This window comes from Zonotrichia albicollis, chromosome 13 (assembly GCF_047830755.1).
Source record: "Zonotrichia albicollis isolate bZonAlb1 chromosome 13, bZonAlb1.hap1, whole genome shotgun sequence".
Classification (NCBI taxonomy): Eukaryota; Metazoa; Chordata; class Aves; order Passeriformes; family Passerellidae; genus Zonotrichia; species Zonotrichia albicollis.
The window spans coordinates 4,720,131-4,735,132 of record NC_133831.1 but is presented as its reverse complement, the minus strand read 5'-3'; the positions used below and the strand labels follow the sequence as shown (position 1 = coordinate 4,735,132).

Sequence of the window (15,002 nt, the reverse complement as noted above, 5' to 3'; positions counted from 1 at the left end):
GTTATGTCAGGACAGGAGCTACTACAAAGTAGTCTTGTTTTGACTTCTCTCACTGAAGAGATCCTTGTGTGTTTTTTGGATATGAAAACAGGCTTTCAAACATTACAGTGAGCATGCTGTCAGTAAAGCTGAGATTAGATTTAATGGTGCACATTTATTATTTGTTAATGTCCTGTGTGTGTTCACTCAAGAGATTTAGGGTCAGATTTAACTCATGTTTTTCAGATCATTGAGGACAACCCACTGGGCTCTCTGTGTCGTGGCATCCTGGTGCTCAATACATACAATGTTGGTGTGTATTTTCTGATGCTTATATATGAACTTCTCACCTTTATTAAGTAGACTCTTTTATCTTAAGCAGGAGAGATTTTTTAAAAAACAAACCGTCAAATACCTACTTGTATTAATATAGCCAGCAGAATTAATATGTTGAAACTTGGTAATACTAAATGCTGCAATAAATCAACTATGACACCTTAGAAAAAGAGCTGTTGGATTTCAGTATAAATTTCTTGCTATGGTATTACCTAACAGTGAAAATGCCACAAGGAAAACACAAAAAGCCTTTTGTCTTCATTCTGGAACCTAAGAATCCAGAAGATCCATGTGTTGAGTTTGCAACTGATAAAGTAGAAGAACTCTTTGAATGGTACCAAAGTATCCGTGAGATCACCTGGAAAACAGCAGAAGAGGTATTGCTGCAAATTCATCTGTTGTTGTTTTAATAATGTGCTGTTATAAAATTGCAATAGCTTTTGTCTTTAGCTGCCCTACACTGCTAAATGTTGCTCTCACATGGTCCTTCACCCTCTTGCATATTGCTGTTGTCTGCTCATTTTATTGATGCTGTGCATCTTGTTCCATAACCTCTCTGGGGAATAGTACATGAATTAGCATTTTATGTAAATTGATGTTAACAGGAGTTTTCCAGCAGAGTACTGCATTGCACGCTGCCCCTCAGTGAAGCGTGCTTGCTAGGCCAGAGTGGATACCACTACCATTTTCCATCTGGTCACACTGGTTCATCCCAGTGTTGAGCAGAAGCTCTGATACCAGACTGTTCTTTTCAGAGCTGTGAATCCACCAGTGAGGGTGTGTGAAATCTGAGCTGCCATTCCCTCAACTCTTCTTGTCCTCTTTGCTAACTCTGTTTTCCAGTGAATGCAGTGGCACTGATAGAGGATTGCTTGGCTAATACTTTATTTGTAACTAATTACCACATTCTCGATTTCCCAGTTCTTCAATAGTAGTATTTCCTAATACTTGCCTAGAGATTCAAGGATTCTGCCTAAGTTTAGCTTCTATGTCCCTCTACTGCCATTGAAAGATATTCTTCAGGACTTGCTGTTCCTGTTCTGATGCACTAATTTGCCTCCCTGTAATCTTTTCTAGTATTTAAGAAGTCTTTGTCTTGACCAAAAAATCCTTACTTTTGCTGTGCTTAAGGATACTCTTTTTTGTTGCTTTTATTCATCTTTTATTAAGTGGGTGATATGGCTGATAGAAAATGTGTTTCAGTGTTTCAGGCTCGTGGTGTTTATCTGTCATGTGGAGTGGAAGTGCTCTGAGGGCTGTCCTGATCCTATTTATAGCAGACAAGTTGATATCTCAAGCAGAGGACTGTAAATCCAGCAAGGGGAGAAGCAACAGGAGCTGTTGACCTATTGTTGGGGGAGGAGAGATACAGTTCTTGTGCCAGGCTTTCATTTAGAAGTAAAAATGAGAAAAAGAGAAACACGACCTAAAAGAAGTGCCTCCAAATTGAATGTTTTTTATGCTACAACAATGGCTCTTCAGGAGCCTGGCAGCTTTTTCTCTCTCTGTACAGTTGGAGAAGTATTAAACAGTCTGTGTTCAAAGATGCTTTAAAACCCATTTCTGTCAGTTGGGAGGCTTTTCTCACAGCGTGGCCTCCACAAAGTTCACATGGCAGACTGACTGCTGCAAGGGGAGGGGATGAAGATGAGGAAAGGCCCCTGTTGCCAGTACAGTTAAGAGGCTGAATTTTGGGGAAGGAAAAAGTACAGTGAGTTAAGACTGTGCTGCAATGTGATACAGGGGGATTTTTAAATGAGTTTGGTTTTGGACAATGTCTGTTGTGCACAAAAGATAAAACTAAGCTTCATGTCTCTTGTAATCCCTGCTCAGTACTGACACTTGCCATGCTCCCTGGGGTGGCTGTTCCTTGCTCTTCTGCTTGGTTATCTCTAGAGGGTTCTGGCTAGAAATGAGCCCATGCCACCAAAAAGTGATCTTTTGCTGCTTTGGTTACTGTTGAGCAATGTCTGGGAACTGTGGTGGATCACTAAGTACAATGAGGTTTGTACTGTTTTTTCCCAAGGTTATTTCCAGGTCTAAACACTGTATTCCTCTTTCTTTTTCTTTGACTTCAATTTATAATCTGTGGTTCAGTGAGATATTGTGGAAACCTGTGGCTCCCTGATTCTGATTTTCATTCCTTTTATGTTTGTCGTGTTGGGGGAATTATTTTGGAAGGCTTCCTGACTGCTGCTGCTTCATGATCTTTGGTGCCAAAGCTAGTCACTGTTCAGTATGGGACTCCTCTAACATGTTTTATCCTGTAGCTGCTTCTTGTGCCTGAAAAGCCTCCAGCCCAAATGTCTCCACTCCTCAGGACACGTCCTGCTGCTTTTAGCAGTTCCCAGTCTCTGCTGGCAGGGAACACTGCTCAGCTCCCACAGAGCAGGTGCTTGCAAACGTGGAAGTAGAGAGAGCAGGTTTGGTTCTGGGGATTTAACAAGCTTGCACATGATTTTCCATACAGAACATGATGGGTTTGGTGCACAAATAGAAAACGACACAGGAATGATGCTCAGAGAGTTTGAATTTCACTGTTTAGGAGTTACTAACAAGACTCAAGTTCTGCCAAGGATTATAAATAGATACAGAAACACTTTACTACCCTTTGCATTTTTTCTGCATACATTTGCATTTATATGAGGTATAGGGTTAAGAATGTAACTAAAATTGAGTTGAGTAGAGCCACATTAAAAGAAAAAAATACGTTGCCAGGATTCCAGGCATGACTGATCAGGGAAGAACTGAAACCCTTGCTTACAAAACAACACCTTTGTCCCCACCAAAAAAACCCCTGTAAGAACATCCCCAACTAAACCTCACCTGTTCTCTGAGCTGGGTCTGAAAGTGCATTACATCTGTGCAAGTGTCCAAGGTATCAGATAGGAACCTGGGCACCAAAGAAGGCTTTCATTAGAGTGCACCCTGGAGCTACTGTGCCATGATACTCAGTGTTCCTAGAATCTAAACTTCGTTATGTTTTCCAGGAGAACAGGAGGAAATACTGGGAAAAGAATCAGTTAATTGCCATTGAATTATCTGATCTAGTAATCTACTGCAAGCCAACGAGCAAAACCAAGGACAATTTAGGTATTGCCTTTAATACTACATTTGATTTTTACCCTTTCTACTATCTTTACAGATGTCAGTTGGGATTTTAGGTCTGAAGATAAAATCTGTCCTACTGGAAAACAAAGCTCTGCTTCACCCAGGCAGTTTTCAATAGCACTTTGAAATTGTACACCAGGGAACTTGGTGCTGCTCATCTATCACAAAAGAGCTGTCACAAATTTTAATTAGTTAACTAGAGACACCCTCTCAGATGTATATTCCATGGGGAAGCTCACTAGTTATATGTCAATTGACTTTTTTGAGATTAAAAACTCTGGCTGAACACTTGTGATTTGTTTGTAAAAAAAACTTCATAAATAGGTTTACTGTGCATTTGTTAATTTTACTATAAGAACACGTTTGCCAGGACTAAGCTGTTGGAATGATGTATGGCTTCATAACATAACTGGGCCTGTGTAAGTGCAGCTGTGGATTCTGACACTGAAATATGTACTTTTAATTCCAGTTTTTTGTCATTGCTGCTGGAGAAGCCAGTAAATGTGCCCTTTTTCTTTAAGTTTCTTTGTAAATGTTTTTAATAAGCTGTCACTGCATTTAAGACATTATAATTATAGTTATTTTTTGAGGCATTGGCTGACCCTGGCTCACCCTTTTTTCTCCCCATTTAGACCCAGGAAAAGATGTCTCATTTAAATATGTGTTATAGTGATCAGAAGTACATTATTAGCAATGATGAGATGAGAACATGACTGCAGGCTCTTATCTGTCCTTCTGTAAAGCATGTGGCAGGAAGGCAATTTCAACTTTCAGGCTTGATTTTCAACCATTTTGCCTGAAAACAGTGCCAATTATTGCATTAAAGGACAAGGCAAAGCAAAGTAAAACAAAGTCTTGTTGAAAATACAGTATGTCAACTTCTTTCTTCCTTTGGTAACCACTCTTCTCCCTCCTACCCCTGTGTAGACAATCCCGATTTCAGAGAAATCCGTTCTTTTGTGGAAACCAAGGCAGAGAGCATTGTGAAGCAAAAGCCACTGGAGCTGTTGAAGTACAACCTGAAGGGGCTGACTCGTGTCTACCCCAAAGGACAGAGGGTTGACTCATCCAACTATGACCCATTTCGCCTCTGGCTTTGTGGCTCCCAGATGGTGGCTCTGAACTTCCAAACTCCAGGTAATTTTCCCTTTGAAAAAGAATCGAATCCACCTTCTGTTTCACTGTAAATGAGCCCCTTTATGGCCCTTCTGCCCTTCTAATCACCATCCTAATTATTTGAACTTCTCTGCAAGAAGCTGAAGAAGTTTGAAATTTGTTTTTCCATGTGTGGGTTGCCATCCAGAGCTGGGCCCCAGAAATAGATCTCCAAAAGCCCTGTTTCTGAGCCCAACTGTTCCCAAGCCCTAAAAGATTTATTTCACTTTCATCTCTTGGTAGGAAGCAAGCAGATATATTTAAAGTGAGTTTCAGAAGAATGAATACAGCCACAGGGAAGGCTGTATTCCACTTCATGGTGAGGGCCAGCTAGTTTGTGATACACTGGTAGGAATCTAACTGGGGATGGAGATGGGGTTTTTTGGGATTAGAATTGGTGAAAAATGGCCTGTCAGTTACTGAAGGAACAGAGTCGCCCGCCTTTCCAGTTCTTTCTGATTAAGTGGTGACCAGAAAGAATTGCAGAGAGGAGCCATTAATCTGGCATTTCCTTAGCTTTATTCCAGGGTATCTTGTGCTGTGACTGTTTAACTCTCTCCCCAGATAAATACATGCAGTTGAACCATGCCTTGTTTTCCCTGAATGGACGCACTGGCTACGTGCTGCAGCCAGAGAGCATGAGAAATGAGGACTATGACCCGATGCCAAATGACTCCAAGAGGAAATTGCAGATGATTATGACAGTTAGGGTAAATCTCTTTTGTAAATTATATTTTTTACAAGTCATAAATCTCTATAAAACTAAAAATAAAGCTATTATGTTTCAGAGCAAGATCTGACAGGTTGTCAAAATACTGTTTTTAAATGTCAGTGTGTGTGAGAATAAAACTAACTTCACTAGTTCCTGAAAAGAAATACCTGTCTTTATCATGCTAATGAAGAACATGCTATAGGACTGAAAACACAATCCTGGGATGATTTTGTGTAATTGCTAATAAATATATCAAATTAACTAACTTGAATTTCCAATCAAATGAGTTCTTAGTAGAAAGGTCCTATTGGAGATTGATTGGCAGCAGACTAAGTAGTTCAAGGATTTTGAGTGTGAAAGAAAGATAGTTATAATGAAATATAGAAACTAAACAGAAAACCTAATAAGCTGATCCCCCACTTCATATTTAATACACTATGACTTAATCTGAATGTCATTCTCATTTTTTTTCAAGAGATGAGTTTATGATTGGAAAATGTTGCCATCTTGACTGGGTGCCAAACAGGGCTGAACTTGTTTCTGTTTTCAGTTGCTATGCAGTAAGACAGGTTCTTTAAAAGTATTTTTTCTGAGAAAGAAGAAACACATTAATTACTCTTCACTACAGTTTAAAGGTGAGGTAAACAGGGCCTGTGAATGCAAAGCAGAAATGTCTTGAAATGGGTATGTAATAAACACAGAAGAAAGATAACAGAACTTGTGCTCCGGGCTTGGCCTGGAGCTGCACGCTGTGTGTAATGAATGTCACCTACATTGTCTTTTTTTTCCTTACAATGAAAATCATTGAGTTACCCAGACTACTGGAGAGGTTGTTATTGTTGGCACAGATAATACATGCAAACATATTCAAGAGAGAGAATGTGTGCTTTTCCATGTTCTGGATTTTCCCCACCTCTAGTTCTGTAGGCTACCTTCTGTTAGCAAAAATGATGCCAAGTTTCCTTTGGAGGTGGTTCTAATTTACAGTTGATTTGCAGGTTTTGGGTGCTCGTCATCTCCCTAAACTTGGTAGAAGCATTGCCTGTCCCTTTGTAGAGGTTGAAATTTGTGGGGCTGAATATGACAACAGCAAATTCAAGACAACAGTTGTGAGTGAGTATCTGTGGGTTTCTGTGTTGCAGGGAAATGGTTCTACTTCTAGGGTACTTAAACAAAGTGAGCAGAGGATGAACATTGCAGGGGGAGTAAGTTAACTGTAGCTCTAGACTGATGAGTCACAAACTCTTGTTCTTTTTCTTATCATGGGGCCAGTTAATTTGAGAAACTTCAATGTATATCAAATTTAGAAAAAAACAGTACTATTGCTGTTTGGGAAAAAAAAAAAAGACCCATTCTGTTATGTTGTTGCACATGCATAAGTTTGTGTCTTTGCATATTTAAAAAAAATATTGTCTTGGGAGTGCCTCCAACAGTGCTAGTCAGTTCCCAAAAGTCTGGCCCAAATGGGGAGTTACTACTGTGAGCTCCAGACTGTGTTTATTTAAACTGAGGTTCTGAGACTGGCACCCCCATGGAGGCAGCTTGGGTGTCTAAGGCTGTAAAATATTTTAACTTGAAATGCATTAGAAGTTTGATCAAAGCTTAGTCCTGGGGAGTTCTGGATAAGGAATGTGTTTGTGTGTGCATGAACTTAAGTGTGCTGAAATGGGGCAATATTTCAGCCACTTCATATTTCACCATTTCATGCTTATGGATGCAACACTGTTCCTCTGGTAAAAAACAGGCTCTGGTTATGATTATCCAAACCAGTGAAAATAACCACAGCATCAGGAGCAGAATGTGCATTGTGGCTCCTCAGTACTTCAGAGAAGATTATTATTTAAACTTTCTGTGAGAAGTGACCACGAGTTTAGAAAGCAAACTTCCTGGCTGTGTCACATAAACCAAATCTTGGTGTTCTGTGCATAACTACAAAAATTGGACCAAGGTACATGAGTCTTCCTAGAGCTTTTCCTGCTTTCTCTTGGATATGGAACATGAGGCTTATGAATGTGAGAAATTAATTAGCTTTTTCTTCTCTTTACAAATACATGTCCTAGGAGGTTTTATATGTTTGAATACAAATAATAGCTTTTCTTCATGGATTTTCATCCCTGCCAAGTTTCCTCCCACCCCCACCACCAAGTAAACAAATACAAACTTTCTGAAGCAAGGTTACAACGTGAGACAGATGGCAGATAGGATTTTTGGGCTTCTATATCCCTAGAAAACTTCCTGGGATACACACTCATGTGAATGAAGTGAAATTATTGCTTCATACTGCAAATGTTTCCTTTTCGTTACAGATGACAATGGCCTTAATCCAATTTGGGCACCTTATGCAGAGCAAGTGAGATTTGAGATTTATGACCCAAATCTGGCGTTCCTGCGCTTTGTTGTTTATGAGGAGGATATGTTCAGTGATCCCAACTTCTTAGCACATGCCACTTTTCCCATCAAAGGAATCAAATCAGGTGAGATCAGCAGCTATAATGAGGTGTTGTTGAGCATTACTGAGCTGTGCCTTCCTCTCTGATGCCAGACTCCCTCCTGCCTGGGTCAAGCTCCTTCCTCTGGCTTTACTTTTCAAGAGCATCTGAAATCAGGTGTTTCTCAATTTTGCCAGTCTTGCCTTTTGCTTCTCTGCAATTGCCATAGTAGAGCCTGCTCTCAGCAGCGGAGCATTTGAGCACTGAAGAATGTTCAAAGTGTGCACCATTTCTATGACTGCGAATTTCCCCTTGATGGATTCTGTAATTGCCCTTTGTTTTCCTTCCCCTGCCCCAGGTTTTAGGTCAGTTCCTCTCAAGAATGGCTACAGTGAAGATATAGAGCTGGCCTCGCTGCTGGTGCACTGTGAGATGCAACAAGTTCTGGTGAGAAGCTCTGGGGTTTGTTGTGTGCACTCAGGGTGTCTGTTTTCAGTTCTTTGTGGGAGCCAGGAACTGAGGATTCAGTTTTCTGTTCTGTGTCTGATGTGCTGTTGTCAAGCATTTCTTCTGCAGGTACTGGGGAACACAAATAGCACAAATTGAGTTACTCTCCCTCTGGGTGGACAGATTACACGGTTGTTAAAAGAAATAACACACAAACAAAGCCTCATTACCTCCAATAGTTTTTGCTGTAACAGCATGGTCGTTGTCTTTCCTTGTTAACTGACTGATGCCATGCAAAGCTAGCTAAAATCAGCTTTGGCTTCATAGATTAATCTTTTTGTTTTTAAAGGTCCTACATAAAAAGAAATCACTTCAGCAATAGAAGATAGTAATTTCTCCCAGTATTTCATTAAAATAAACAACCCATCAAGTAGAAGACTTATCTGGTTCTTAAAGAACTGCTAATCTTCTCCTTTTAAGCCTCTCTAAACACCTACTTGAAATAGTAGTATTTTAAAACACATGGGGGAAAAATAATGATGCTCATGAATCCAGGCATTAAAGCAGCTGATCTGTGAACAGTATTTGTTGGTGTTCCAAGGGTGCTGCTGTATATGTTGATTTGTAGGATATTTTTCAGACTCTTTCTCAATAATATATTACATAACTTAAATACACTTGTGATATGATGAAAGTTTAAAGATGCTTCTGGGAAGTGGCTATTTCAGGGTGCTTTCCAGCACCCTTCTGATTCAGAGAAAAAGAAATTTCAAGTTCTTATTTTTAGTCTGTCAAACCATTCAGGCCCACGCTGCACTTCACACTAGTGACATTATTTTCCTGATTGAAACATCAACTTCTGTGAACTCTAAGTCATTATGTCTCTGGAGGGACTTGTACCTGCAGTTGCATACACTGAACTGGAAATTTCTGAATTCAGTCACATTGTTCTTCCCAGAGGAGTGGAAGCCTTTTTCAAACATTCTTTGTGGAGGTTTTTATGAAGCCCCCTTATAACACCTGGTGTAAAATGACAGTGTGTGCAATGACAGTGTTTGAAAGCTGTGGTAGGTTCTCCAAGTTCCTTCTGTGGGCCAGCCAAGGGATCTGAGAGCAGGAGAGGATCAGAAGCTGAGACCAGGGATGTGTGTGTGAAGAGGAGACCTGTATACTTTCAAGATAACATTTAAATTGCTCATATTTCAGTGACTCAAGTCTCATAGGGGAGGCCTGGTAAACTGCTGGTCCTGGGCTTGATCCCTTAGAGAAAATTGCCAAAGTCACCATTGCCTAATGCTGAGCATGGACATCACTTGTGGATACATTGCAAACCCCTCCTGCTGTGGTTTCTCTTCAGGAATCCAGATCATTATTGCCTGGGGCAGGAGCAGCTCTCAAATGTTGTTCATAGCAGCAGTCTGTCCCCCAATCTGTCAGCACTGACTCCTTTGACAGTAGCACATTTCACACTCTAGAATCCCCTTCTGCTTGTCAAGCCAAATGAAGATGCAGCTCAGCTCGGTGTTTTTACAATGCCTTGTGGCAATGCAGTGCAGGATAACTTCCAAAAACTTCCTTTTGTTTGGCAACCTGCAACAAGCCCAGACTCACCACAGTTGTCAACTCTAGAACTTTTGCCAGGTCATTCAAGAAGCATCAGAAAACATCAAGGCTGCCTCTGTTCCTCTGCTTCTTTTTAAGAAGTGATGGCCTTCCATAAAATAATGACGTTTAATAACAGGCCTTCCATAAATAATGCCATTTAATAATATCTGTTTATATACAGAGCCCATCTGCATGTGCTTGGAGATGAAATACAGAATTCTAATGAGGAATTACAGATGGCTGTGAAGTTTATCAGGAATAGTAAAGCAAAAACATTTTAGACATAAATATACACATTTGTGAATTATTATGTGGGGCCTTAGTTGCTGTACAACTTAAACATATTTTTTGACGTTGTAGGAATCATACTACACTGAGGTGGTTGTTGCACTTAGAGGCATGTCTTATTTGCTTGAAAATTGATTTACTTCCTTCAGAAAGTGCATTTACTTCTTCAGCTTTGTCTGACTACAGTCAGCCTCAATGCTATATATGTTCTTGACTTAAAGATTGAAGTGGACATCTTAAAATACAGTTTAAGCTGTACCTTTGTGGATACATTTATCTACCAGAAATAACAGTGGTACATATACATCTTGATGATTACACCTGCAAATTGGTAATTAACAATCTCCATTTCTTTTGTGATTTGGGAATACAAAGTTTCCTACCCCTTTACAAACAAAAATTAAATAAATTACTCTTTAAGTCTTAATCAGGAGCATAGCTCCTAGGCTGTTTCAGTTGCTTCAACCCATGCCTGCAGAGGAATGTGTTTCAGGAGGAAAAAAGGTTTAGGAAGGGATCTTGTTGCTGTAACTGAAACCTCTTGGGTATGTTGCTAAGCTATCAATTTTCCTAGATCTGTACTGAATGCAGAAAGAGGCATTCTTATTAGTATGCTGCCTCTGAAAATGTTTGGATTTATTACATTTATTGATTGCATGTCATTTCTTGTAGAAGGAGTATCTTGTTTTGCTGCTGATGTGAAAATTAAGACTTCAGTCCTGCCAGTTCTTTTCCCTACTAGTAACTCTAAAAAGAGGCAGCTTTTGCATCCAAAGTTGTGAAGTATTAAAATAATTTTGAGTCCTAAAGGGAATAATGATGATTGCTTATGGTTGTAGAATATTTTGTGGGCCACAATAGAAACTCAGACCTACTCAGTTCCTTTGCAAGTACTGAATTGCCATAGTCACATAAAAATACAGGATCTGTCCTTCTTTCTTGGTACATCTGAGTATTTGCTGCTGTAAGGGGTCCTATTTACCAGTCAGTATTTTGACCTTTAGTCTACATTTCAATAGAAAATCCCCAGGATTGTCACTTTGTCACATGATAGGCAAATATGATGGAAGAGCCAAAACCTAAACATTTAAAAGTGTATTTTTAATATTATTATAATCTGATAAGCCATCATGATGCATTATTTTCTGTTCTTTCCTCAACAGACTATTAAGGAAAGATATTCCAGTAGAAGTGTTTAAATACACAAATTTTGTGATCTGTGCTAGAATGTCCCTGATGCCCCTGTCAGAGGGTATGGCTGCTCTTACTGTGGGGCTGAGGGGTTTTCTTAGTGCTTTCTAAGTTTGTTTCCAGAAACACTCCAGAAACATCCAATCAAACTAATTTTATAGAATGTTCTCTGCAGTTATTAAAATGTGGTTAGGAAAACAAAATAATCCCCCAAACTCTGCTGGTTCTGTCTCATTTTGGGAACAATTTTTACAAAATCTCTTTGATTTCCAATGTTCCTTTGAAGGAAAGTGAAGAGGAGCTTTATTCCTCCTGTCGGCAGCTTCGGAAGCGCCAGGAGGAGCTGAACACCCAGCTGTTCCTCTATGACAGCCACATGAACCTGAGGAACCCCAACAGGGATGCAATTCTGAAAGAATTCAACGTCAATGAGCACAAACTACAGATTTATCAAGAGACTTGCAACCGCAGGTGGGTTGATGATCATTTTCCTTTCCAAGGCAGTTCTGTCTAGACAGGATTTACTGTAAGAAACCTCAGCCATACCAAAGGGAGCATCTACAGAGTGGTGAGGGTAGAATGAGCTCATCTGGAATGAGAAAGGGCTGTAGAGAAGCCAGGCTGGGCCTCAAGCCACTAGAGGCCAGCAGAAGCTGAGGAATGTGTGCAGAGGAATCTCAGTGGCAGTGATCACAGTGACACTTGTAATCCTGGCAGGTTTTATATCCCTCTCTGCTGCTCTCTGGGAGGAAAGCCTGGAAGTATATACAGACAAATAAATAAACCTCTTCACTCTTGCTACACTATCAGAGTTATGTCCCTGGAAATGTCATGCACATATGAGATATGTGGGAACAGATACACAAACCACAAAAGATAAAACCAGTATTGAGTTGTAACAGCACAGCACTGTCAGTTCAGTGTCAGTGCATTATCCAGAGCTTAGGGGAAGGTTCCTTCTCCTTTGCTGCCACCTTTGGCTGGGTGTGAGGGAGATAGAGGGAGGCTTCATGTAGCAAGGGGAAGTTTTGAGTGGATCTCAAGACTTTAAATATTCTTGCTCTTTTTTGTGTGTGCTGAACAGCTGTGTGAATCACTTATTTACTCCCATTTATTGAGGGAAAAATTGCAGTACTCATTGCTGATACATAACTTGCCACTGGTATCCAAGTACATTGAATTTGGTAGACTGTTTTCCTCTGAGAAATCCTATTAGGCTTGACTTTTTCCTTTTCTTTTCCCTTAAGATTAAAGGAGAAGAAAGTCAGTAACAGCAAATTCTACTCTTAGAGCCCATCATTCTTTGATGTGTGCTTTATGGTGCAATTCAGGAAGAGATGAATTTCTCCTGGTCGTCCAACTCAGTGACGGTCTCATCAGACAGAATGACTGGAAGAAAAGGAAGAGGAAATATGGATTTCCTTTATAATTTTTCTCCTAAGTAAAACTGTTTTAATACCTAATAATTTATATTCTGTACAAAGCATACCCTCTCTGCAGGCCAGAACTTCTGTGTATTCAAGGTTTTTAAAACTTGAGGATGTGTAGTTGGATGGACCTCACTTCTCACTATCAATACCTGAAGTACAAATCATCTCCTGCATGTGTGTACAAGGCACAGTGTCACAGATAAGACAGTCACAGCTATTTGCATGCATGGGATCACACCACTTCAACAACCTGGCTCCTCAAGATTAACTAGTAGTGAGCTTTTAATTTATTAAATGCTGTAAAAGCACTTCTACACCAGCATTGTCACGTCATGTATGTTACAATCCTCAAGACAGCAGATTGTGTTGCTGATACTGTACAAAATGTTTTGGGCAGCTATTATCTCTTATTAAAAATTTTCTGTTACATTTTTGAGAACAAGATAATATGTTAATTTTGTTGAAAGAAAGTACCCTCTGTTACTGTAGTTGTGTTTTTCTTGTTGAACTCTCTTTAAAGGTTCAAGAAAGGAGCAATGTGTGAACCTCTATTCATAGCCCCTGTGAACTTCTGTTCACAGCCTTGAGGCACTGGAAGGAAGTAAGAGATATCTATTTGTTTGCAGAAAGGGAAGGTATTTAAAATTCTGAGGAGCACTTACTTTTGTACAGTATCATTTCTGCAAATCCTTTCAGCTGCTAATGTGCTTAGAAATGAATTTTTAAATGAACTGTCAATTTTTAATCTTGCAATCCTACATAGACGATAGTCGAATGATAGTGTTCTGTAAATGTAGACTGTTTTCCCAAAATGTAACTAATCCAAGAATGATAGTGTGCACAAATGTAGAGGTACATCCTTCTGGTGCCTTTAATCAAACCAAGAACATGAAGCTGCAGATGAGAATACTTGTTAGATTAGCAAGTGTATTTTCCTGCCAGAGCAGAACTAAAGGCCTTCGATGGAATATTTAACAGCAGTTGTCATCATTTGTGTATGTGTTGATCCTTTGTGCTAGTGCTGTATTGTTACCATCAAATTTCTGTTTGTTGTATCTCTACATGGGATGAGTTTTGCTATCTATATTCCCAATTTCAGTGTTCAAGTATGTGCAGAGGAGTTCAGTTTTTGGAGTGACTGCCTGAGGCATAAAATGCTGCTTCCACAGAGCTGTACTTCTGATCACAGAGGACTTGCACAGATTTGGGATTCATGGCCTGATGCAGCTGCCTCAGCGATTTTCAGTTTCTCTTGCTCCCCATGCTGTGAGTTCTGTTTTTTCAAGAGGCTCTTAATTGATGCCATTGTGCATTCACAGATGATGGTTTGAGGAACCCCCTTGAGGCTTTAGCTATTCTGTAAAGACAGTCTTGTCTCAGAGATGAAAGTGTTATAATAGTGTATCCCACAATGGGGGTGGCTTCTGTAAATTTTTTATTATAAAGAAATTAATTACTAATCACCCAACTGAAAACAGAGAAAAGTTAAAGGCAATTCTCTCCTTTTCATTCTCCTTCCTGAAATCAGTACCCAGCTGTGATTGACCTGTTCAAGGATTAGATGGGTGTAAACCCTGCTCAAAGAAAAAAAAAATCAACATCAACTGTGGATTTGGGAGGTGGAGCTATAAGCTAGACTGCTGTATAGAGCTGGTTTTATCTTCATTATCCAGGTGTGGATTGTTCTGCCTGTCAGAATTCTTTTTAAGCTCAGTTCTAGAGCAGACCCAACCAAACTGTCCATTTGTCCTGGCTTCCTCCACTGGGGTGCATATTCCTGACACAGCACAGCCACTGTGTGATGGACACAGGAGCGAGTCCCTCACGCTGCTCTTGTGCAAAGATTTAAGAATTAGCTCATTTTGTAGTGCTTTGGAAAGTGCTGTGCACAATGTCAGGGGTTATAAGAGCCACTCCATCAGTGTTTATGCAAATGCATTTTGTTTTACAGTAAAACCTTCCCCCAGAATATGATGTTACACTGAATGAAAATACTGCAGTGAGTCTTCTGCTGACTTGCAAGTGGTGGGCAAGGCTATTTGCTAACTCTTCTCTTGGTTTTGCACTCTGTGTTTTATCTGCAAGACCTCACCTCTCAGTTCTTCCTTGGGGCAGGCTCTGAGGCAGCTTTATCACAGTTGCAGCAGTTTGAGTATGAAAGTAGGTTTGAATGTGTGTGCGAATTTTTTTAATCCAGGAGGGAAAACATTTATACATTTTTGAAGTTAACAGTTGTTAAATTGTTATATTCTTACAGAAACTGTTTTAAATCATTGAAATAACTTATTTTAATAAAAAATTGTTGATATCTCATGTTGA

At 39.8% G+C, this 15,002-nt stretch overlaps 1 protein-coding gene across 2 annotated transcripts in view; it reads left to right on the top strand.

Annotated features, from left to right (window-relative positions):
* Positions 1 to 15,002, top strand: part of PLCG2 (phospholipase C gamma 2) — a 55,406-nt gene extending 40,404 nt beyond the window's left edge. For both annotated transcript variants that reach the window (XM_074550808.1, XM_074550809.1), the window contains exons 24-33: positions 226 to 292; positions 535 to 692; positions 3,306 to 3,408; positions 4,354 to 4,563; positions 5,146 to 5,291; positions 6,292 to 6,406; positions 7,600 to 7,767; positions 8,081 to 8,169; positions 11,540 to 11,724; positions 12,501 to 15,002. In XM_074550808.1, coding sequence (XP_074406909.1) covers positions 226 to 292; positions 535 to 692; positions 3,306 to 3,408; positions 4,354 to 4,563; positions 5,146 to 5,291; positions 6,292 to 6,406; positions 7,600 to 7,767; positions 8,081 to 8,169; positions 11,540 to 11,724; positions 12,501 to 12,543 — 1,284 coding nt within the window. In that variant the 3' untranslated portion in view covers positions 12,544 to 15,002. The remainder of the gene's footprint in view (positions 1 to 225; positions 293 to 534; positions 693 to 3,305; positions 3,409 to 4,353; positions 4,564 to 5,145; positions 5,292 to 6,291; positions 6,407 to 7,599; positions 7,768 to 8,080; positions 8,170 to 11,539; positions 11,725 to 12,500) is intronic.